Source organism: Peromyscus eremicus, unplaced genomic scaffold (assembly GCF_949786415.1).
Source record: "Peromyscus eremicus unplaced genomic scaffold, PerEre_H2_v1 PerEre#2#chr22_unloc_1, whole genome shotgun sequence".
Taxonomy (NCBI): domain Eukaryota; kingdom Metazoa; phylum Chordata; class Mammalia; order Rodentia; family Cricetidae; genus Peromyscus; species Peromyscus eremicus.
Window position 1 is genome coordinate 5,951,687 of NW_026734286.1, and position 23,331 is coordinate 5,975,017.

Below are 23,331 nucleotides of genomic sequence, written 5' to 3' on the forward strand. Positions count from 1 at the left end.
GGAGACCCCACCATCCAGGGCCAGTGTGGTTTCACTCTTGTTTTTTGAGACAGGATCTCACTGTGTAGCCCTGGCTGGCCTGGAATTTTCTATGTCGATGAATTTGGCTGGCTTTGAATTCACAGAGATCAACCTGTTTCTGCCTCCTGAGTGCTAGGATTAAAGACCAGTAATACTAATGAATAACATTTTTTTTTTTAAATGAGGTGAGGGCTATGTAGGTGAGGCCTTCCGTTCACAGAGATGAGTCTGTCTGTGGAGTGCTGGGATCAATGGCTTGTGCCATCATGCCCAGCTTCATTTTTATGTGTGTCCATTTTATTTTGCTGATTTATTTTGTGTGTATGCTCATTGGGGGGCCAGAGCTCAGTGTATGAAAATCCATTCTCACCTTCCACCATGTGGGTCCTGGGGATCAAACTTAGGCTTAGCAGTAAGCAACTTTGCCTGTTGGACCATCTTGCTGGACCGTTTCCTTTATTTTAATACAGCCCAGGGCCTCGGCACAGAGAATGATGCCTCCTACAGTGGGCAGGTTTCTCACTTCAGTTAACCTAATCAAGGTCATCTGCACAGGCATGTCAGAGTCCTGACTCCAGGTAACTCCAGATCTCACCAAGGAGACCGTTAGATGAGCCGTCACAGCCTCACACCTGCAGCTTCAGTGGATGCATTGGTGCTGTAGCTTAGGTGCGTGTGGTGTGGTTTCCCATGTATCCCTCCCGTCATCTGCAGTCAGCTTGTCGTTGCTCTGGTGAGCACTTCCAGCATTGGTAAAGTGGGCATCCTTACCTCACTCCTGGTTTTAGGAGAAATTTCCAGTTATTACCACGGAGTGGGATGCCCACTAAGGGTCTATTGTAAATAGCCATTATTGGATTAAGGAAGTCTAGTTCTACAACTGAAAAACAAACAAAAACTTTTCCTGCCCACAGCATAGCTCAGGGTTTGCACGCATGATCCTGTGCAGTGTCTGTGCACAGCACTGGTGAGTGTGCAGGGCCTTGGCCGCTTCTGTGTCAGTTCAGTGGGAGCTCTCCTGACCACTGAGGAGGTGGCGGGGACTAACCGCTTTCATGTGTCACACCTGCCCCTACCTTCCTGTGCAGTTCTCTGTCATGATGAAGGGGTACTAAATTTTGTCAAAGGCTCTTTTTCTGCCACTATTGAGAAAACCACGAGGCTGCTCCCTTCCTGTCTCAGTGCGCCACCGCAGGTAGCTTTGTGTGCCCTGCCTTGCACCCCTGCCTCACCCTGGGTCTGTGATGTACACCGTCTCACAGCTTGAGTCTGCTTGCTCTCCAGGGTGTTTGGATCTGTGTTCATAGGCAGTGTTGGTCGGTGGCTTCCTGTGGTGTCCTTGGTTTCTGTATAGGTTGATGCCAGCCACATAGACTGTGTTAGGGAATGGCCGCCCTTCTTCCCAGCCTGCGGACCTCAGTAGGATGGGCTGTTTTCTTTGCGTGTTCAGTAGGGTGTGCCAAGGAGGCTTTGTGGTCCTAGAGCCCTGTCTGTCTGTGGAAGATGTGTTTATAGTCCCAAGCTGGTCTAGAATCCACTGTCCTCCTGCCTCAGCCTGCCCAGAGATACAGGGGTCACCTCTGGCCTGTTGTTTCCAGGGAGTTCCTGACAGCTGCCCCAGTCTCTTGTGTGTGGTGGATCTTTTGAGGATCTCTATTTTATGTGTTTGAGTGTCTGTGCACAGCATGAGGTTCCCCGGCCTCTCCCCTGTCTCCATGGGGGCTAGCAGGCCTTCTTCCTGGGGTCCCATGGCATCTCCCTGTTCTGTTGCTGAACCCTGCGCTGTCATGGGAGCTGCTTGTGTTGTGGTTCAGAGTGCAGCCCCATGTTCCATCTCTACCTCACAGTTTCCGGGGACCTTGGGGCCTTACATTGCAGGGCAGGAGGTTGGGGCCAGGGTTGTGCCCTGTGTCCCTGTGCATGTTCCTCTTGGGGACTGAACCAGGAAAGCCTTTCTCATGGCCACATTGATCTCTGGCTAGTTCTGAGATAGTCGTCCCGTGCTGCCAGCCACACGCCAGCCCAGTGAGTCCCCGTCTTGGTTTTGGCTGTGCCCCTGGAGGCTGGTTGGTCTGACAGTGAGGATGGGCAGTGTCGGTCCCATCTGTCCTCAGGTCTCCTAGGTCCAGTGAGGGCACTGTCCACAGTCCCACTCAAGGAGTCACATACTCACTGCACTTGCACACTATATAGGGCCCACAGGTTGGGTCCATAGTGGTTCTGATGCCCCAGTCCCCAAAGCCTGTTGAAATCACCTGGCAACCTCTCATTTGTTCTCCGTCTCCACCAGCAGCGGTGTGAGAAGCCCTTGGCTCTGTCTTTGCTGTGTGTGAGTCTGGGCCTGACTTGGCAATGGATGCCATCGTAAACACTTGCCACTGGGCTCCAGTTTATCAGGGCAAGATGTGTGTGAGCTGTGGTTACTCCAGGCTCCTAGACCTTACATAGGTGGCTCCCTTCTTCGTTGAGGGAATTCCCAGCATGTAATTCCCCCACCTGAGCTGTGCACAGTGTGGCGCCTGAGACTGTCCTCACTGCCCTGCTGTTGAGTGTCCCTCAGTGGCCACCAGTCTTTCTTCCTCCTGTCTGTTGGCTTTATTTTGGGCCAGGGCTTTGTGCGCACTGGCTGTCCTCAAGTTCTGTGTGGCCGAGGATGACTGAGCTCTCCTCATGCGTGTGCCCTGTGCTTGCTTGGGTTCATCGATTCGCTCTCTTTTCTGAAAGATTGTTTATTTTGTCTCATGTGCATGAGTGTTTGCCTGTGTATCTGTGTACCATGTGTGTGCCTGTGCCTGTACAGACCAGAAGAGGTGTTTGGTTCCTTGGAGGTGGAGTTATCAGGCAGTTTTGAGTCATGATGTGGGTTCTGGGAACAAGTGCTCTTAATCCAAGCCACCTGTAGCCCAGGTGGTGGGTTCCTAAACTGTCTCAGGATGCTCCCACTGTCACACGGGCCCTCTGTCCTTCTACAGTGTCTGCTGCTGTTGAGGTGGTCTTGCCATTACTTCACTGGCTCCACACACCCAAGGGCCTCCTGGCCTCAGGTCTCTTGTCCTGTCTTCCTTCAGGGTGGATGACACTTCTCACTCTCTGTAGCAGGAGTGGGTGCCGGTGCACATTGTGGGGGAGTGGGGCTAGAGGGAGAGCTTTCTCACCAGGTCTCTGGGAAGGCCCTGTGGGTGTGGGCAGTGAAGCGTAGCTGTAGCTCCATGTGGCCTGGCTCTCTGACCAGATGCCACTGGGGCTCAGACAGTCCCTGATGCTACGGAAACCTGGGCACATAGCAAAGCCTGGTGGCACAGGCAGCCCCAGGGGAGGGCAAGAGAAGAGCCCATAGGACACAGAGGGTGCCAAAGAGCTGTGAGGAGAACATGACAGAGCTGGAGGTATGCAGTGAGCAGTTGGTCGTATAAAAACGTTGAGAATCTGCACAAGTGGAGAGAGGTCTGCCAGCTGTGGGCTCGTCTGCAGGCCTTTTCTCTGCTCCCAGAGGGTTTGGACGTGAGCCCTGGCAGCTCACCAGCTCAGAGTGTGTCCTGTAAACAGTCCACTGCGTGTCTGCGGGAGATAAGACTGTGGCACCTCATCAGAGTAGAGTCTGCAGACTTGCCCTGCAGTAGCCTTAGCGTCTCGTACATGCTCTTCCTGGTGCCTCGTAGATGGCCAGTGTGTCTGATGTGGGGGCTGAGGGTAGAACCCAGGGCCTCTCACATGCCCTGTTATTGAGCCCCACCCAGCCCAGGTGTGTGATTGTGTCTGTCTGTCTGTCCGTCTGGGTGTGTCTGCTTGTCTCTCTGTGTTTGTGTCTTTCTGTACGGTTTTCCCTCTTTGTACATATGTATTTTACTAGTCTATTTTGCTCAGGATTTAAATCAGCAATCAGGACAGGCCTTGGCTCTCTGGCTGGGTCTCAGAGCCTCTTTCAGTCTTCCTCTCCCTCCCCTCCCCTCCCCTCCCCGCCCCGCCACCTCCCCCCCTTGTTCACTCCCCCTCTCAGCATTGAGTGATGTGGCTTGTCATGCAAGGGCATGATGCTGAGGAAGGCCCGGTTGTAGCAGCTCTTGTGAATCTGCACTTGAATCTGGGTCCTCCGTCATGTTGAGACCACGCTCAGATTTACCAGACTGCTGACTGCGAGTCTGTGGACCCTAGGCTCGCAGCATGCCGGGGTCTTCATGGTGGCTGCTGTTCTCTCACACCAGGGTGGAGAATGGGTTCGGGTGCCCGGGCCAGCCTGGCCCAGAGCCCTTCCTCCTGAGCTGTGTGGACTCCTGGCCTCCTTGGCACCAGCACTGGTCCTGCCAGTTGGGCGGCATTGCAGTTGACTGAAGCTGAGAGATGCTGGCTCCCTGCCCACTGTGGCGGCTACAGGTGGCTGCAGTGCACGCACGCACGCACGCACGCACGCACGCGAGGCCTGTGGTCAAGCTGCTCGGAGTTGAGGCAGCCTGGGGACTGGCTGAAGTGACTGTGGACCTTAACCTTTGGGGAGCTGGTTAGCACACTGCTGGCCCTCATGTCCTGGAGCATAGGCACATCTCCACCTCTCAGATGCTGCGTCACCAGGGAGGCCCCGGTCTCCCTCTGTGTCCCCGCCCCCCTGTCCTGAGTCAGCACGGTGACTAAAGTGGAGATGCGTCCCAGGCTGTTCTCCCTGTTACTACATGGAGCACAGGGCTCAGCCGGGAGGAGCTTGCCATACTGGCGTGAGGACTTGAGCACCCTCAGGAAAAGTGGTGAGGCATGTGTCTTTAATCCCTGTGCTAGGGATGGAGACCAAGGAATCCTTGAGACGCAGTGACCAGCTAGCTGATAATTGGTAAATCCCAGATTCAGTCAGACCCTGCCTCATAAAATAGGGTGCAGAGCAACTGAGGAAAACATTGATTTTACACACCCATGTATGTGTGTGTGTGTGTGCATGCACACACGCCCAAGAACTTAGCCCTTTCCCCTTAGAGTCCTTGCTTGCCCCATTGGGCCAGCTCTGTACAGCCCTTCCAGGCACTTCCGGAGAGCGGCAGCAGGGATGGTGGGGGCAGTTGGCATGGTCCTCCTATTGGTGACTAGATGGTGCTTCGTCCTCTTCCCTCTTCCCATCGCTGTCTCTGAGCCCCACTCAGCTGTCCAGGCCCTCCTTCAGCTATCCTTCCTCCCTGCCGAACGCCCAAGGCATCCAGTTGGTAGTGTCCAGTCCCACCCACGTGGGGTGCTGGTTCATCTTCTGGGCACTAGATCCTGAAGCTTGATGGACCCCAGGGCACTGTCTGAGTTCACATCTGTGCTGTTGGCCAGCTGGCTGGGCCCAGATCCTGTGTGCACAGTAGCAACAACCCCTCTTCTGTTCTTCCTTGGCCTGCTCTTGTTTCCTGGGCTACGTCCATTTTGTAGGGAATTCAGGGTGAGTGCCAGGTCATCTCCACAGCGAAGACGGGGGCCCCCTCGGTGAATGGAGTAATGTCTGGGATCCTGTTGGGGCGGCCAGGTGAGGGGAGCCACTGTGAGATGCTGGCTTCTGGTAGAGGTGGCCAGACTACCTGTTGCACCTGTTCTAGACTGTCCTGTCTTCTGCTTTGTGTTGTGGCCAGAACAAGAGGGGGCCACAGTACCCATTCATCTGGGCCAGCCTCCTGTCTGTTCCTCAGGCTGTGCAGAAACCCATGTCTAAGTTTGGGGTCCCCACCCTCAAGGTTACCCTCACCCTCTCTTGCCCTTCACTCACAACTCTTAGAGACCCGTCCAGTGTCAGCTTTGCCATTAGAGGAATAAGGACACCCAGGGGCCACTCTGCTGTTGTGTTAGGGTGGCACATAGCTGGCTGAGTCCCTGCTGTGAGTCACCCTGGGTTCCCAGAGCTTACACAGCCGCCATTGAGCAAACTGTGACCTCCACATCCCTGGGAAGCCAGGGCGACCCTGTCCCCTTCCCTCACTTACTAGAGGAGCTCTTGGCAGGCTGGAGCCGTGGCTGCCAGAAACAGGGCCACACTGGACTGGGTCCTGCCCTCCTGCTGCTTACTGAGGTTTCCTGGCCTGCGTCCTGGCTTTCTGTGTAGTGGTTGGTTGTTTGGTAGGATAGCTTTTGTTTTCTTGGGAGTTGAGTCTGTTTTAAATCTCACGGGTTAGCTGATGTGAAGCTCACTGTGCTTCAGTGGGTGTTAACGTTCCAGCTGCTGTCATATCTGGGAGTGGGCCCAAAGGCCTCCTGTCACTCAGAGAGGACTGGTCCTTCCTCCATCAAGGATGTTGAAGTAGCTGTGCTCTCCCGCTAAGACATCCAAAGAAGAAATCAGAGGGAGAGAGGCCCCTGAACCTGGCCATCACATACCCAAGAATGCCCAACACCCGGGACTGTGTTGGCTGACTAGACACTCCCCACCATGAGTGGGATGGGAGACCAGAGCCTCTGGTGTTCAGCTTGGAGGTGTCCACCCTGCATGCCCAGTGCTCGGCAGCTGTGGTGATGACCGCTTCCCAGCAGCCGTGAATGGCTGAGCAGTTACAGCTCCCAAATGGGCCTTGGGCATCTTGGATGTCAGGGCCCCCAGCTTACAGCGACCAGTGTCACAGGGCTTGGTCTGTCAGGTCTCAGCAGCCTCTGGAACTTTCAGGGACCAGGACTATCCCTGGTTTCTTGTCCCTGGTTTCTTAAACCTGCTCCCATCTCCTTCCATCTTGTGGGTCCTCAGGCTTGCATGGTCAAGTGCCTGTCCCTGCCGAGCCACCGTCTGGTTGCAGGGTGAGGTGGTGGGGTTCACTTCCATTTTCCTTCATGCTGCTGTCTGGTTGAAGAGGTGGCTTGCCTCCGTGGAACTGTCCTGACACCCATGTCACAAGTCAGTTGTCTGCCCTGGGGTGGGGATGGGGACGGGTATGGTAATGCTCTCCTCATCCCAGCACTCAGGAGGTGGAATCAGGAGCATTGGGAGTTCAAGACCACCCTGGACTGTAGTTTGTTTACACAACATCACCTGGCAGCAGGGCCTCTAGTCGCCCTGAGAACGGTTCCTCGTGGCTTCCACACCGCTGCACACAGAGCCTCTGGTTTTGGTTTCTGGGGTGGTTCCCGAGGACCTCCTATGGTGAAACCATGTGGTCTGACCCCACTCCTGCTCAGCTCACAGGGTGGCCCTGGAGTGGGAGCAGCTCTAGGTTGAGACCTAGGAGTGTGTATTTGGGGAGACAATGGAAAGAGCCGGGAGTGCCTTGCTGTATGAGGCTTGAGGAAGAGCAGCCTCTGATGCTTTGCACATTGACGGGCATCCCAGAGGCTCTGCGCCTTCTTGGGAGTGAAGGGCCCTATTGTTTCTTTTGTTTTTTGAGACGGGGTTTCTCTGTGTAGCTCTGGAGCCTGTCCTGTACAGTGCTCTGGCTTCCTGCTCACTGGTGATGGACTTCCATGTTCTGTGTTCTAGGAGGAGCCGAGGAAGGTCTGCTTCACCTACGACCTGTTCCTCAACCTGGAGGGCAACCCTCCTGTGAACCACCTGCGCTGTGAGAAGCTCACCTTCAACAACCCGACCACCGAGTTCCGCTGCAAGCTGCTCATGGCCGGCGGGGTGAGTGTGCCTGCCCACCACCTCGCTCTCTGCTTGCTGGCTGCTGGAATGGCTGGGCCTCGGTGGCCCTTAACTGGTGGGGCCCGCAGCAGCCTGAGGACGTGGAGGGGTCCATGGACAAGGGCAGACAACTACCGCTGGCCTGGCTGCTGAAGGAGAAGGTGGCAAAGCCACCTGCAATGACCTGAGGTCACAGGGCATGCCCAGGGCATGCTAGGCTAGACCTGTGATGGTCTGGCAAGGGGTCTGAGGATATGGGGAGGGGCAGTTGGTGTAGTTTGTGTGGGTGTGGGGGCATGTGGGGGTAATTTGTATAAACATGGTAATGGTTGATGGTATGGGTGTGTGATTACGCATGGAGTGTGTTGTTCTGTTGTATCATGTATTATTTGAGGTCTATGTATGTATGTGGTATGTGTAGTTGTAGTGTGGAAGGTATGTGTCTTGTGTTGTGCCTGGTGCTCAGAGTGTATGTTTAATGTAGGGGGTGTGTGTTCTTTGCAGGTTATATGTGGTACCTACTTAAGACAGCGTGATGTTCTTAGCTGTGTGTGCATTGTGTGTGGTATGTCGGGGCGTGAGGTAGAGATGTATGGGCAGTGTGGTGTCATTTGAGATGTGTTTGAAGTGTGTGTGTGTGTGTGTGTGTGTGTGTGTGTGTTGGGGCTTGTGTGTAGTGGTCTGTGGTGTGTGTGTGTGTGTGAGAGAGAGAGAGAGAGAGAGAGAGAGAGAGGTGAGGAGGTCTGTGGGGTGTGTATGTGTTTTTGTGTGGTGAGGTGTGTGGGTCTGTGTGGTATTGGAGAACTGAGGGGCTCTTTGATGATATCTGAGTGTGTGGCCAGCCCTCTTCCCCAGGTCCATGGCAGCCAGAGTATGTTTCTGGATCAGGTACCCCTTTTCTCTTGGTTCTGTATAGCCAGGTCTCACAGGAACTGCCTTCCTCGGAATGGAAGTGGTTGTTCCCAGTCAAGGGTCTGAGTGGGTTGCAAACCCTGCATGTTGACTACGAAGCTCTCTGCCTGCCTGCGTGGTGGTCGGGCAGTGGCAGCCTGGGATGACTCGTAGACCTGATGCTGCTGCTCAGCCCTCCTGGCATGGCTGAGGGTGTGTGGGTGTGTGCAGAGGCCGCTCCGCCCTGCTGCCCTACACTAGGAGCCGCGTATCCACAGCGTATGTAGGCGTCCCCAGGGCCCCAGGTCAGCTTCTTGGGAGCGTCAGTGTCTCAGGCCTCTCCAAGCCTCTCAGGTGCTGGGGAAGGTATTACCAAGCTGTGGAGAAGGTTCTCAGGACATCACCTGGACACAGCGTAGGAGGAACAGGGGGGAGCTCTGTCCGGCCAGCCGGCCTCGAAGAGAGACTCCAGTGAGGTCCCAGAGTGCTCCTAGGGAACTGGCTAGCCAGACACTCTGCAGCCTCAGGTGGCCTGGCTGTGGGACGATGGCTCTCAGGTGACTCCCAGGACCAGGTAACTGTGGCCCTGTGTTGTTGGCCTTCTGGGTTGTGAATATCTGTGGGGGTAATGCTTGTTGTCCAGGAGCTATGGGCTCTGGGGAACTGGAGAGGGCATCATGTTAGGGCCCTATGTCCCTGCAGTGGCTCTAGGATCTGTACTAGCCGGACAGCCAGCAGTGCCCAGCTCAGGCTTAGCTGCTTATGGCCTGGGGCTGTTTGCGCCACGTAATCTGGCTCCTGTGGCAGCCGGTCTGTGCGCCATCCCTACCTGGCCTCGAGCATCTTGGCAGAGAACACGAGCTGCTGGCCCTGGAGGCCAGGCTGGCTGGCAGGTGGAAAAGAATGCAGGCCATGCAGGGCCATCCAAGTCCATCTGCCCTGTCCTGGAAGCCACTTCCTCACAGGACCACTGTCTTGGGGCTCGGACCTCCCAGGTGCTTCGAGGAACTGGTTTTCATGAGCCAAGCTGGGGACACAGCCTCTGTAGGAGCCTCGCCTCTGTTGTGGTTGGGAGGCCCCAGTGAGCAAGTCAGACCAGGGCAGGTCAAGTTACTGCCCTCTTGCAGTGTGGTGTCATGTGACTGTGCAACATCAGCCTCCCCACATGAAAGGTGTGCTAGTTGCAGAGCCCAGGTGCCCGGGGCCGAGCACCACCTCTTCGGCCAGCCTGAGCCCTTTTCTTGAGGCCCCCCGCACCCCCTCCCCACCCCACCCCTCCCGCCCCCGTCTGCTGCCCTCCACGCGGTGTCTTGGCCTCCATCTCTATGTGAACTTGATGTTTGGAGGTCAGTCCCAAACTGCTGTGGTGTCTTGGGAGCTGCTGAAGCAGGGCGGCACTTCCTGGGTGTCAGGCCAGTCCTCATCCCAGCCTGTGACCCTGAGCTGGCCAGTGCTCGCCGCGGCCCCAGCTCTGGCCACTTCAGCTCTTCTCTTGCCCCCTCTTGTCCTTGGTCCTGTTCTTGGCCTCCGCCTTGCTGCTCAGGCTCTGTGTGGCCAGATGCAGCCGCCTGGCCCTGAAGTGGGGAAGGCTTGTCCCCAGCTGCATCTGCTGATCCCTCAGAAGCCCCTTTGCTACCACCAGCTTCGGCCTCTCCTGCTCTGCCTCCTCCTGCCTCCTCCTCCTCCTCGGCACTCAGTGCAGCCTGTGGCCAGCTGCATCTCTTGCTTTGCCACAGGCTCTGAATCTTCTTCGCCAGGGCTCCAGTCTGCTGGCCAGGGTCCATCCTGAAGGCCTTGAGGCCGTCTTGGTCCCCTGCTGCTCTCCATCACAAGGACAAACCTGTGACTCTTCTGGGCAGCTGGCCTCCGGCTCCCTCTCCCTCCCCAGGAGGCCAGCTCCACGGCCGCCGCCAGCCCATCGCCTGGCGCCTGTGGATAACCTCTGTCTCTCTTTGTCACTAGGTGATGGTAATGCCCGAAGGAGCGGACACGGTGTCCAGGCCCAGCCCCGACTACCCCATGTTACCCACAATTCCACTCTCTGCCTTCTCTGACCCCAAGAAGAACAAACCGTCCCACGGCTCCAAGGTTAGTGAGGTGGAAGGCCAGCGTTGCGGAGCACGGGCCTGGCGACTGGCGACTGGCGACTGCAGGCCATTGCCACCGTCTGCTGAGCCCGGCCCTGCACACCTGCCGCCACATCCCGAGCCTCTGCTCCTGCTCCTTGTCGCTTTGCTAGCTAGCGTGGCAAGGAGTAGTGCTTGTGATCCGGCTGCTTGTCCTGCGCCCTGCTCCTCTTGAGTCGGGCCTCCTGGGCCCTCTTTCCTGTCCAGCGGTCATTTGCCTCTGGTAACTGGGCAGGGCATTTCCATCAGTGGTCCCTTGGCTACCTTCTCGGTTCCAGCAAAGCCAGGCCAAACCTGCCCGTGCCGCTTCAGGTCTGCTGGTCAGCAGTGCTGGCATGGAGCCAATTTGGGGGATGCTGGGAGTAGTGTGTGTGAGACTGAGCTGAATCTCAAGGACACACGTTTCATCTCGTCACTCAGCCCTCCGGAACGTTCTCACTGGGCCTCCTGGAGCAGCCACCCCAGCCACGAGCTGGCCAGTGCTGTCAGCACCACCATGACATCTGAACCCAGAACCCCGGGCCCGTCCCTCACCACATGGGGGCTTGGCCCTCTTGGGACCCTCGCTGGGTGACTGCTGACCTTGTGTGTGTCCTTCATTCGGCATTCTTGCTTCACTTGCCTATAGGGCATTATCAGCGGGGCATCCCCGTGAGACCCTTGGGCCATCTTATCCATGGGCACCACAGGAAGAGACCCAAGCACCAGGGCAGGCTGCTTCCAGCTCTTTCCACAAGGCTAGCCGGCCTGTGGCATCCTCAAGCTGGTCAGCATCTTGGAGTCCTAACCGGATCCTGATGTCACCCCTCACTGACCTGGGGGGGTTGGAGGAGAGGCCAGGCTTTGCTAGCAACCTGGGGCTTCTCCCCCAGCCATTGTTTGGAGTCCACAGAAGCATCGAAGCTAAGGGTGCTTTGTCTCGTGTGCAGGTCCTTCCTGGTGGTCAGCCTTCTCTAGCCACTGCTGTGGGCGCTGCACTGGCCCCGCACATTTCTAGGCAGCAGTTTCTTCTCTTTGGATGCTTCTCCCAGAAGCCCCGGGGGCCTTAGAGCACGGTCCAGACCTGACTGTCAGCCCCGGTGCTGCTACCCTGGCTGAGCAGTCTCTGGTGGCCTGCGGCAGGAGCCAGGCCCACCCAGACCTGTCCCTGGAGGCACCGACTGTGTCACCCTGATGGGCACCAGGCCACAAGCCTTGGCGGCCTCTCTGAAGTGCACTTCTTTACAGCTGAGGAGAAAGGGCAGCATCGAGCCCGTGACGGTCCCCTCCTCCCTGACTGCTTTCACGGTGTTTGAGATTGGGTCTCACTGTGGAGCGCTCGTTGGTCTGAAACTCCATAGTTGCCCAGGCGTGGCCCCAGGAAAGTGGCTCTTGTCGACCACTCACAGCTGTGGGCACATTCTCATCAGCCACTCTTGCCCCGCACCCTGAAGGCTTGTCCTCTGCAAGAGAGGGTGAGGACTGCGCCCTTCCCGTTTCTTGCCTCCCTTGTCGCTTGCTGGGGCACAGTCCTCCCACCCCCAGTTGCTCTGGTGCACTCATCGCCAGGCCTCAGTGTTGTCAGGTTTGCGGGGGCGTGGCCAGCGGTGGGCCACAGTCCTGAGGCAGCTTCATCTGTCCCTAGACATCCGAGTGGTCCAAACGTGCTGCAGAGCCCTCCTTGCCGGGTGCTCACCCCACCAGCTTGGTGTCCTTTGTGGTACTTTTAGAAATATCTGGGTCCTGGGGTCTAGCCTGCGTGGGAGGAGCTGTCACCTGGCAAGCTCTGAGCTGTTGGCCTGGCCACGGCCGTAATGCTGGAGAGGAGGTTAGAACTGGTGGAGGCATGAGTTGAGCACTCCAGAGTGGTCTGGGTGTGGAGAGGGTGTAAGGGAGTACTGCCTGTCGGCCTGCGACCCTGCCGGCAGTCATCATGGGCACTGGCCTCTTTTCTGAGCCCTCATTCTGGGAGGTAGGCACTCCTTCCCGCATTCAGAGAGAACATGGGTGCAGAAAACGGGGCGTCCCCACTGGTCCCCATGGCTAGGACAGGACTGCTCGGCCTGGATGGGGGCCTATGCCTGTCAGCCTGAGCCCTCTGAACTCGTAGGTCTAGCTTTAGAAGAACCACCTAGGTTGTCTGCCTTGTGCTACGCCCACCCTGCCAGCTTGGAGGTGCTGGCTGCCCAGCTCAGCTCCAGGATGGATTTCGAGCTCCGAGGACGTGGACTAGGGCCTTGAGAGAGGCTGACTACACCTTGCGGTCGGTGCGCCTCGGTCTCCCAGATGTGGGTAGCTGCAGGCGCTGGCGGCCGTAGTGGCCCCACAGGTTTGTGGGCATGGCTCTGTGTGTCTGTTGCTGCATCTTCTTACTCTGCAGATTCTCTCTACACATTTCAAACAGGCCAGGGTGGCAAAGTCCGGCAGCCCCACAGTGCTGCGAACACGTCTTCCTCACCTTCCCTGCCCTTGGCCTTGCAGGATGCCAACAAGGAGAGTGGCAAGGCGTCCAAACCGCACAAGGTGGCCAGGGAGCACCGCGAGCGGCCACGCAAGGACTCAGAGAGCAGGAGCTGCTCCAAGGAGCCGGAGCGCGAGCCCAAGAGTGCCAAGGACGCTGCGCGCAAACTGCCCAAGGAGGAGAAGGCCCCAGCACCCAAGGCTGCTTTCAAGGAACCCAAAATGGCCCTAAAGGAGGCGAAGCTGGAAAGCCTGTCCCCCAAGGGGGCGTCCCAGCCCCCTACCCTGCCCAAGGCCTCCAGCAAGCGGCCCGCTGCCACGGACTCACCGAAGCCCAGTGCCAAAAAGCCTAAGAAGAGCGGGTCGAAGGGGGCACGGCGTGCCCCTGGCACCTCGCCCCGCGCCTCCTCCTCCTCCTCTTCTTTCTCCGACAAGAAGGTGGCCAGGGACAAGAGCAGCAGCAAAGGTGACAAGGGGAAGGCAGAGAGTGAGTCTCGGGAGGCCAAGCGGACCCAGCAGGCTGAAGACTCAAACTCAGAGGATGAGGCCTCCTTCCGGTCAGAGGTGAGCAGGTGGTGCTGGGCGCCCCTTTCCAGGCTGCTGTCTCCCCTGCACCAGCTCTCCCCTGCCCATGCAGTAGTCGCTGAGGTCCCTAGGTGGTGTGGGCCATGTGGTTCAGAGCCCCAGCCCTGGTGCCACCCACTGGACAGGCTGTGGCTCTGGTGGCTAGCCAGACGACTTCAAGATCAACCAGACAGTTCACCCTCTGAGGTCTTGCCTTCCTGGTGGATCTTGACCCTGCTCTCCTGTCAGGAGGACAAGTGATGGCCACAGAGCCACCTAGAGCTCTTTCTCTGGGGGCCTCTTGTGTCCCACACCTGCCCCACACAGCAGGGTGCAGGTGCGGTCTGCGCATTCCTGGGGGACTGCCTGCCTGTGTCAGGGCCGTGGGCTCCTAGCTGTAACGATGGGTGCTCTGTCCCCTGGAGTTCTGGCACTGTGCCTGCTGAGTGCTGGTAACCTTCCCCAGTCCTAGAGAAACGTCTGAGTTCTGTGGAGCAGAGCAGAGCAGAGCAGAGCAGCCTGTCAGTAGCCCAGGGCTCGTCACTGGAGCTGACTCTGAAGGCAAGCACTGGGTTGTGTGAGACCCACCTCAGGAGCCAGGGCTCGGCCTCTGCTCTGTGAAACTGTGGTTCTGTGTGATGAAACACCCTCCTCTCAGGTGCCAAGACAGGGAGGGCACTTAGGGCAGCTGTGGGGCCAGCCATGCCTCAACTGTGACTGGTGTTCTGGTCCCAGGCAGGGAGCTCACGGCACACTCTGGGCACTTCCCTCACCTGAGGCCACTGCTTCTCGGGCTGGAGCTGAGTGTAGATAGTATGTGACCCAGGAGCACCCCATCGAGTGCCTGCCACAGCCACTGGGGCCTCAGCCGAGTGTAGTCTCCTGAGGGAAGAGATGGGCAGCTCTGAGGAACAGCTGCTGTTGTGAGCTTGGTGGCCTCACCACTGTGCTTGGCCCTGCTGTCCACACCCCAGGCCTTTCCACCGAGGGCCATGAGGGAAGTATGGATGCAGTAGGGCTACAGTCAGGCCCATTGGGCACCTCCTGGGCCTCTCTGGTGAGAAGTTTTCAGATTCTGGTAGTCTCTGCTCCTAGGGTCTCTGTGGTGAGAAAGGTACCAGGAGGTCTACAGGGCCACCACAAGCCCAGAGGCCTCGGAGGGGCACCTCTCCCCACCAGCTCCTGGCCTGTACCTAAGCCTAATAGGTAGGACATCCGCCCATGGCCTGCAAGGCTGCTCCCTTATATATAGGTGGGGAGATGGAGGCTGGACACTAGAGCCTGCCCTGCCTGGAGCAGTGCCCGCCAGCAGCCATCTTTCTGCATTTTGCTGCCCAGGGAAAACAAATGGGGTTGGTGTATGCAGGGAGGGTGCTCTGGCTCAGGCCCAGGGTGGCTGTGAAGTCCCACTCTGAGAGCCTCATGCAGACAGCAGTCGTGGTGGCTAGGGCGCGTTCCTTAGGAATTGCACTGGCCAGTGGAAGGTGGGTGAGGAGAGGCCTTACGGGCACACCGAGGCTCCAGTGGGCCTGGTGCAGTGAGCCCTGAGCAGGACAGTCCCTGCCTTTAGCCTGGAACGTTCCTTCCCAGGCAGGCTGGCCTTACAGAGCTGCTGAGCAGGCAGGGTCCTTTCTGTGTGCCTTCTGCAGACTAGGCACTGCCCTGTCCCGTGTTTGGGGCAGGGGTGAGGGCTGCTCAGCTCTGGGTCCTGCGATCTACCGTGACAGGTGTGTTCTGTCCCCACACTCATCCTTTGACCGGGGAGGGACAGGGCCTGGGCTCTAGAAGATCTGCTGTCTGCTGCTTTTTCTGCTTCCTCCCATGGCTAGCCCCCTGCTGGTGTCTGCAGTAACTGTCTGTCCCTACCCATGAGCCTGTATCAAGATCACACCCCCCCCCACACCACACACAACGTTGCACACTACAGACCTCACACTACAGAGAACACCTTACTGCACACACCACGCGGACCCCTCCCAGCATTCACTGAAGAACTCACATAGTGGCGGCCTCTTGCCTTGTCTTGTCCTGGCTGTCACTGCCCCCTGGTGGCCAAGTCCACCCCTGTGCAGCCACAGGAAGACCAGGCAAGGTGTGCCCAGCTCCAGGGTGCTTGTGACACACAACTCCACCATCACTCCTGTGCACCTGGTGGGTGGGAGTGAGGCTTGGGTAGGGTCTGGACATTTGGTCATTGTCCCTAAGCCCCAGGGAAGCGTATGCTTCCTGGCACCTTGGGGTTGTATGGCTGCTTCACTGCCCCTCCTCCAACTTGCAAGATGACAGTCTCTTCTCTCCCTCTGTGCTGGCCCTGGCATGGGCTGAAGTCGGCCCAGTCAAGCCCAGCCAACGCCAGCTCCAGCTCTGACTCCAGCTCCGACTCAGACTTTGAGCCGTCTCAGAACCACAGCCAAGGTGGGTCTGAAGGGGAGGTGGAGCTGGTAGAAGTGGGTGGAGACGGGGCAGTAGGCACAGCCTAGGGAAGAGCAGCCTGGGAGAGGCGTGGCTCTTGAGTGATGGGCTGGGGCTGCTTGTTGCTTCAGGAAGACTGAGCCTGGGCTTGTGCTCTTGGGTCAGACCCTCCTTTGGGCTGGTATCCCTTCTCCCTGGGCCGAACTCAGTTCCCATGAGGCAGGGGAGGCCCATGCTATCAACCAGGACACAGTTCTTGGTGGTCTGGGGATTGGTAAAGACAAGTAGCTGTGCTCACCAGGAGCCAGGTCACCCCCTGAGGCCCATAGGCCTGTAGCCAGAGAGGTGCTCCCTCCTGAGGGATGGCCACTCTCCAGCCTTGTAGGCCCAGCCTGTCCTGTCCTGTCCTGTCCTGTCAGGATGATCTCTGTGTGTTAGGCCTGGCTGCTCCAGTGGGCCTTCCCAGGGAGAGGCATTTAGGCTGGCTTCTGTATCCTGCCTCAGGAGCCCAGGCAAGCTGTGGGATCAGGACCAAGCACGGCCAAGCTGCCAGATGAGCCTGTCTCCCATGGTGGCAGCCACCTTTGGAGCAGGAGCTTGGCTGGGGGATGGGGTCCTTGAAGCCCATACTCCGCAAGGTTCTTACCCACTGGTTAGGGAGGGAACCAGCTGAATCGGCATCATGTGACCAAGGTAATTGAAGGCTTTGTGTCCCTCTGTTGCCTTGGCAACAGGAATATAAACCAAGATGCCGTCTGTAGGGGACTGGAACTGGGTGCCTCTGGAGCAAGGGGAAGACAGTGGATACAGGGCAGGGTTTCTGAGGCACTGGGTACCCTCAGAAAAGGGTGCAGGCTGGGTGGGGACTGTGGTCCCAGGCAGAGCAGAGGGGCCAGTGGGGTTTTGAGCTTTGGCTGCTGTGATGGAGGGCTCTTGCAGGCCAGTCGCAGACCAGGAGCCTGAGGCCTGTGAGGAAGGCCAGGAGGGTAGGTGTAGGGGACCCTGCTGCAGGCCAGAGGGACCCTACAGGTGTGATGAGTCTGGGGTGGCCCTTGGGGAGGCAGCCAGAGGCACAGCTCTCCCCTGTTTGCCCCAAGGACCCCTGCGCTCCATGGTGGAGGATCTGCAGTCTGAGGAGTCAGACGAGGATGACTCATCATCGGGAGAGGAGACCACTGTCAAGGCCGGCCCGGGCCGAGAGTCCCGGTGAGTGAGTGGGCAGTGCAGTCCCTCGGCGCCTGGGTGGGCAGAGGAGACCACTGTCAAGGCCGGCCCGGGCCGAGAGTCCCGGTGAGTGAGTGGGCAGTGCAGTCCCTCGGCACCTGGGTGGGCAGAGGAGACCACTGTCAAGGCCGGCCCGGGCCGAGAGTCCCGGTGAGTGAGTGGGCAGTGCAGTCCCTCGGCGCCTGGGTGGGCAGAGGAGACCACTGTCAAGGCCGGCCCGGGCCGAGAGTCCCGGTGAGTGAGTGGGCAGTGCAGTCCCTCGGCGCCTGGGTGGGCAGAGGAGACCACTGTCAAGGCCGGCCCGGGCCGAGAGTCCCGGTGAGTGAGTGGGCAGTGCAGTCCCTCGGCACCTGGGTGGGCAGAGGAGACCACTGTCAAGGCCGGCCCGGGCCGAGAGTCCCGGTGAGTGAGTGGGCAGTGCAGTCCCTCGGCGCCTGGGTGGGCAGAGGAGACCACTGTCAAGGCCGGCCCGGGCCGAGAGTCCCGGTGAGTGAGTGGGCAGTGCAGTCCCTCGGCGCCTGGGTGGGCAGAGGAGACCACTGTCAAGGCCGGCCCGGGCCGAGAGTCCCGGTGAGTGAGTGGGCAGTGCAGTCCCTCGGCGCCTGGGTGGGCAGAGGAGACCACTGTCAAGGCCAACCCGGGCCGAGAGTCCCGGTGAGTGAGTGGGCAGTGCAGTCCCTCGGCGCCTGGGTGGGCGAGCAGGCCCAAGTGTTAGGCCTTCACTGTCAGGGCCAGGTTGAGGCACCCCGGAGCTGGCTAGACTGTCCTTTTCATAATGGCCTTAGATGGCATCCACCACCCTGCCTGTGGGAGAGCTGGGAATAGCAGAGGTGTGCTGGAGAGTGGGAGGCATGGGTCCCCAGGTGAGCCAGGGTTGGGGCAGCCTTCCCCCATGGTGAGCATGTCCCTACCCCGGGTCCCTGGAATAGGAGAGCTACCTGGGGTCTCCTTCCCAGACCTCCGACAGGCTGAACACCGGGCTGTGACAGGCCGGGCTGGGGATGGCACAGCAACCCAGGGCCCCAGTGGCCCTGCTTTAGGGAGTGTACCCAAGAGTTCACTGTAGAGAGGTCCTGGGAAGTTTGACACATGCTGGCCATGGTCCCTTCCGTGTCGTCCAGGGCTACAGCCTTTGCCTGCCCACCCACGGGGCACCATACACCCAAGAGCTATGAGATTCAGGCCTAGCTCTCACAGGGAGGACTAGACCCTTTGAGAAAAGGGGAAGCAAATTCTTGAGAGTCACACAGTCTCATCCAAAGGGTCATAGTTATGTGGTTGTCCTGTGGAGGACATCATCTTCAGTGTGTCTGTGAAGGGCTGGGATTGTCCCTGTTGTCAGGGAGGGTCATACACACGGTGTCGGCAAGGCTCCATGTCTTGCCTTGCTGCCTAAGGAGGGCTGAGCTCCAGCATCCCCAGGTACCACCTATTGAGTACAGAAAGTGGCGGAAGTGAGGGGATCCTGAGGCTGTGGTTGCCTGGTAACAGCCTGGCCTGGAGCCCAGCATGTGGCCTCAGCAGGAGCCCTGGGCAGAACCAGCTGGGAGCTGAAGGAGGAAGTGCCATCCTGGTAGGTGGTTCAGTGGGTAAAGTCACCTGTCACCAGGCCTGAGGACCTGGGTTTGACCTCAGAGCCCACACGGTGCAAGAAGAACTAATGCTGGGGCCTATGGGAGCCAAGGAGTGCTGTTGAGTGAGTCAGGAGACTGCTGTGGCCGCCATGCTAGTCTGGGGTCTTCAGGGAGCTTCCTGCATACCCTGTTACTGATACAATAGAACCAGGAGTGGATTGGGAAGTGTTGTCTAGTCAGTGAGACCTGCTGGTGTCATGTGATTCAGTATCATTACCTACTGTGAGCTGAGGGTATCTGTCACTTGGACACTCGGGTTAGACATCGTTCTTTGTGACCTTTGCACAGCCTGCTTTGCAGGAGGGGCTGAGACCTGCTCCAGGGGCCTTTGGCTGTCATCACACACACGCCTGCTGAGGATGGAGGCCAGCAGGGATGATCACTAGAGTTCAGGGTCAGCGTGGGGTCTTGTGCAGCAGCTCGGGGTAGGCCAGACAGCCCTGGAGCCCAGCGCTGGGCAGCTCCTCCCCGGGGTGAAGGCAGGGCAGCGCGAACACTGTAGTGTAGTCTGAGTCCTGACACCACCGTCGTCCACTCTGTAGACTGAGCTTCAGCGACAGCGAAAGCGACAATAGTGCTGACTCCTGCCTGCCTGGCCGCGAGCCCCCGCCGCCCCAGAAGCCACCCCCGCCCAGCAGCAAGGTGAGTGGGGCCAGGCTCTGAGCCGGGCTCTGTGGCTATCCTGGAGGGTTGCGGGGGCATGCTGGAGCTCACAGGTCTGGGGTCCCCGCAGGTGTCCGGCCGGAGGAGCCCCGAGCCCTGCAGCAAACCTGAGAAGATTCTGAAGAAGGCTACCTATGACAAGGTAGGGGTGTCTGGGCCGGTGCGGGTGTGGGTGTGGGTGGGGCCTTGAGCTGTGCTGCCCCCGAGTGCCCCCAGCCCGTTGACACGCTTCTGCTCAGGCTTACACGGACGAGCTGGTGGAGCTGCACCGGAGGCTGATGGCTCTGCGTGAGCGCAATGTGCTGCAGCAGGTACTGCGCCCTCCACCCCCAGGCCTGGGCATGGCATCCAGCTCTGGTCCTGAGTCCACCAAACCCACCTTACAGATTGTCAACCTGATCGAGGAGACGGGCCACTTCAACGTCACCAACACCACCTTCGACTTTGACCTTTTCTCCTTGGACGAGAGCACCGTTCGCAAGCTGCAGAGTTGTCTGGAGGCCGTGGCCACATGACCCCGGCCGCCACTGTGGAGCCACGGTGGGCATGGGCACGGGAGGGGCTGGGCATGAGGGCTGGCCCGCCATGGCTCCCGCTCCCGGTACCACCCCCAGCTCGCCATGGTGCCCCGGTGCCCCTCAGTGGTTGGTGATGAAGGGGCTGCGGGCCATACTTCCACGGGAGGGGGTGACACAGGACACATGTGGCCTGCAGCCCCTCATTCCTTCTACCAGTTTTCCACTGTGGGTGGGGCTGAGTGGCAGGTCACTGCCTGGGCCTCTCTGAGTGGCTAGGGTGACCACAGTCTTCCATGCAGTTCACAGGCCTCCCTCTGCTGGCCTGCCTCCTAGCCTCGAGGTCTGTCAGCGTGGCCAGGGCTGGCCGTGGACACCTGGCTCTGCCCGGCAGACGCCTGTGCCTGGTGTCCTGTCAGGCAGCCTTGTGTATTGTGTATGCTCCGGGTGTGTCCAGCAGCTGGGGAGGCTCACGCCAACCCCTGCCGGAGGCACAGAGGATCTCCCCTCTAGATCCCAGGACGCCACTGCCTCTCGTGGCCCCAGGCCAGTGAACACTATGATGGGCACCAGTTTTGGGTTCCCAGGGGCCACCTCTGTAGCCATGTGCCAGCCAAGCACCCACAGTTCCGAGGCTGGCTGTGCTTGAGCTCCTGGGCCACCGTTCCCCATGGGCCGCCGTCTCTGCTCTCTCGCTGATCAAGTCTTTGAACTTTGAAAACATCAGCTTTTGCCAAATATGATAGGACGGTGTGTGTGAGGCAGGCCCAGCCCCAGACTGCCTCTGTCCCCGACCAGAGGCTTTGGACCTGTGCCCTATAAACTGCCAAGGGCCGAGCCAGCCCCTCCCATGCCTGAGCCTGGAGTACCCCGCCCCCACCCCACCCCACCCCCAGTCGTTGTCAGTGTTTGTGCCCCAGCCAAGGTGTTTGAAAGAGGCCTGAGGCCAGCTGGCCCACAGTGCCGCTCTGATGTTGCTTCCTCCCCAGTGTGGGTTCACCCTGGAAGCCTGGCCTCCCAGCTCCTCTCCCTGTCAGGAAGATCCCAGCCTCTAAGGCTTCCCTTACCCCCTGGGAAAGGAGAGGCCTCCCCCTGCAGCCCCCCTTCCCACTCCCTCCAGCTGAGAGGAAGCAGGGTTTGGACTCCACACCTCTTCCCAGACAGGCCGACAATACTCTCCACCAGGCGTTTTGTAGCCTCGAAGCCTTTGGTCAGAAGGCCCTGGCATCGTGGCAGCTGTTGGCATCCACATGGAGTGCGCCAGGGTCCCAAGCAGCCTCAGCCCAGGGTGCTGTTCTTCCTCTTGCGGTCGCCAGTGGCCCAGCCCTCCTGCTGCCCTGGGCCTTGGTGTCCAGCCCTTCCAGATGCTTCCAAGGCCCTCCTGGAAGCACCCATCTCAGTTACCTCCTCTGGCCGGAAGGTCACACCACTGTCCTCCAGAGCCACTCTGGGGCCCATGCTGGCTGTCTGGAAGCCTAAAGCAGTAGCTTGCATCCAGAGCCCTGAGGGCTCTAGGGACTAGTCCATAGGAAGGGGTGGCACCAGGACTGCCCCCGGTGAGTCCCTGTGCTGCAGCCTCCCGAACCAGCTCACAACACTGGGTGCAAAGGTATCGGATACCTGTCCCTCCCCAGGGCTTCACAAGACGTGTCTCCAGGAATGGACACGTCAACGGCCCAGACGAGCCCTGGACAGAGGGACAAAGAGAGCCGTGTTTGTAATGAGCTACAGGGCTGTTTGTCCCACATTTTAAACTTTTTGTTAAATTGTGAAATTATGGAGGAGTTTTATAGAAAATAAAGTGAGATGGGAGCAGTGGGTGGCCCACCTTTGATTCAGTCCAGAGTAGAGCCACACCAGGAGCCTGGGCTGAGGGAGGGGGTTGTCCACAATCGTGCCGTTCCCTTGGTGCAGCTGTTGAGGGCTGGTTACAGATAGCCTGTAGTTGCAGAGGGGTGGATGGGCCACAGGAGGTTAGAGGTGGGAAGTCGGGGCGGAGTGGAAGGGTACCCTTTGCAGGGACTTCCAAGTGCTTGTCTCCCAGTTCCTGCACCTTGGCAGAGCCCATGAGCCTCTAGTGTCCCCTCGCTGGGCCCATTTTCACAGACTTGAGCTCTACCCAGAGAGTCAGGAACGGAGTGAGTGTCACACACAAGCCCACACCCTCGGCTACCATGCCCTCGGGGCAACCACCTCTTGAGTCCTGTTAGCAGCTGGTAGCCGGGGATTCCTGCCATCAGTGAAAAGGAACTCTTCTCGGGCCTCTAGGGCTCGACACTACCACTTGACTCATCAGGACACTGCCTGCCAGACCCTGTCCAGAACGCTGTTGGTGTGGTGGCTGTCAGACACTGCCCACTCTCCAGTGCTTGCTGTCACCCTCAGGTGGCAGGAGCCTTCAGGGATTCATAGGCAACCCAAAACTTTGAGGGCTAGGAGACACATAGAGAAAACTGCTGCATGGGCCTGGGGACCTGGGTTCCATTCCAGAATCCACAGCTAAGTGTGTAACTGTGTGTGTGTGTGTGTGTGTGTGTGTGTGTGTGTGTGTGTGTGTGTGTGTGTTGCGAGGTGCTAGTAGGGGCCTGAAGACAGCGTTGGGTCCTCTGGGGCTAGAGTTGCAGGTCATTGTGAGCTGCGTGATGTGTTAGGAACAGAACGTGGATATGGATCAGGATCGTGGGAGAGCAGCAAGCACTCATCACCACTGAGTCCTCTCCACCCCCAAACCCACCCCCCACCCTCTGCAAGCAAGGAAGCAAGGGGAGGTTCACTGGGGCTCCCTGACAGCCAGTGAGGTCGGTGCCTGTTTCCAGGTTCAGTAAGACGCTGTTGTATTTAAAAAAAAAAAAAGATTGAGGACAGTTCCCAAGGAGGAACAAAGGTTTGATATCTAGTCTCCACAGGCATACATGTGCATACAGTTTTTATTAAAAACATATGCACATAAAGTTTGAATTCATTAAACTTACCAGAGTTTGTTGGAAATTTGGATCACTGAAGAATCCTGTCTTTCTATGACTAATCACCTGAGACTGGGTAGTTTATAAAGAAGGAAAGGTCTTGTCCAGTCAGGCTGCTGCACCAGCTTGGTTCCTGTTGTATTCCATGAGTCCTGGAGAGCAGGTGCATGCATGAAGAGAAAGGTCTGAGTTCCCATAACACATTACCCCAAAAGCCACTCCTGAGGGCTCTGGCCCCAGAATCCCCAAACCTACCAACAGCCATGGAGGACCAAGCTCTGCAAGAGTGTCACTGAAAAATAAAATTTAAAAAAAAAAAGT

At 58.4% G+C, this 23,331-nt stretch overlaps 1 protein-coding gene across 2 annotated transcripts in view; it reads left to right on the forward strand.

Annotated features, from left to right (window-relative positions):
• The window catches only part of Mllt1 (MLLT1 super elongation complex subunit), a 44,908-nt gene extending 23,046 nt beyond the window's left edge, over positions 1-21,862 (forward strand). The window contains exons 4-12 of one of the 2 annotated variants that reach the window (XM_059251795.1): positions 7,436-7,579; positions 10,433-10,558; positions 13,057-13,599; positions 15,927-16,014; positions 17,109-17,217; positions 19,412-19,511; positions 19,603-19,674; positions 19,772-19,843; positions 19,919-21,862. In XM_059251795.1, coding sequence (XP_059107778.1) covers positions 7,436-7,579; positions 10,433-10,558; positions 13,057-13,599; positions 15,927-16,014; positions 17,109-17,217; positions 19,412-19,511; positions 19,603-19,674; positions 19,772-19,843; positions 19,919-20,047 — 1,383 coding nt within the window. In that variant the 3' untranslated portion in view covers positions 20,048-21,862. The remainder of the gene's footprint in view (positions 1-7,435; positions 7,580-10,432; positions 10,559-13,056; positions 13,600-15,926; positions 16,015-17,108; positions 17,218-19,411; positions 19,512-19,602; positions 19,675-19,771; positions 19,844-19,918) is intronic. The other variant, XM_059251796.1, reaches the window with a different exon arrangement.
• Positions 21,863-23,331: the final 1,469 nt, after the last annotated feature.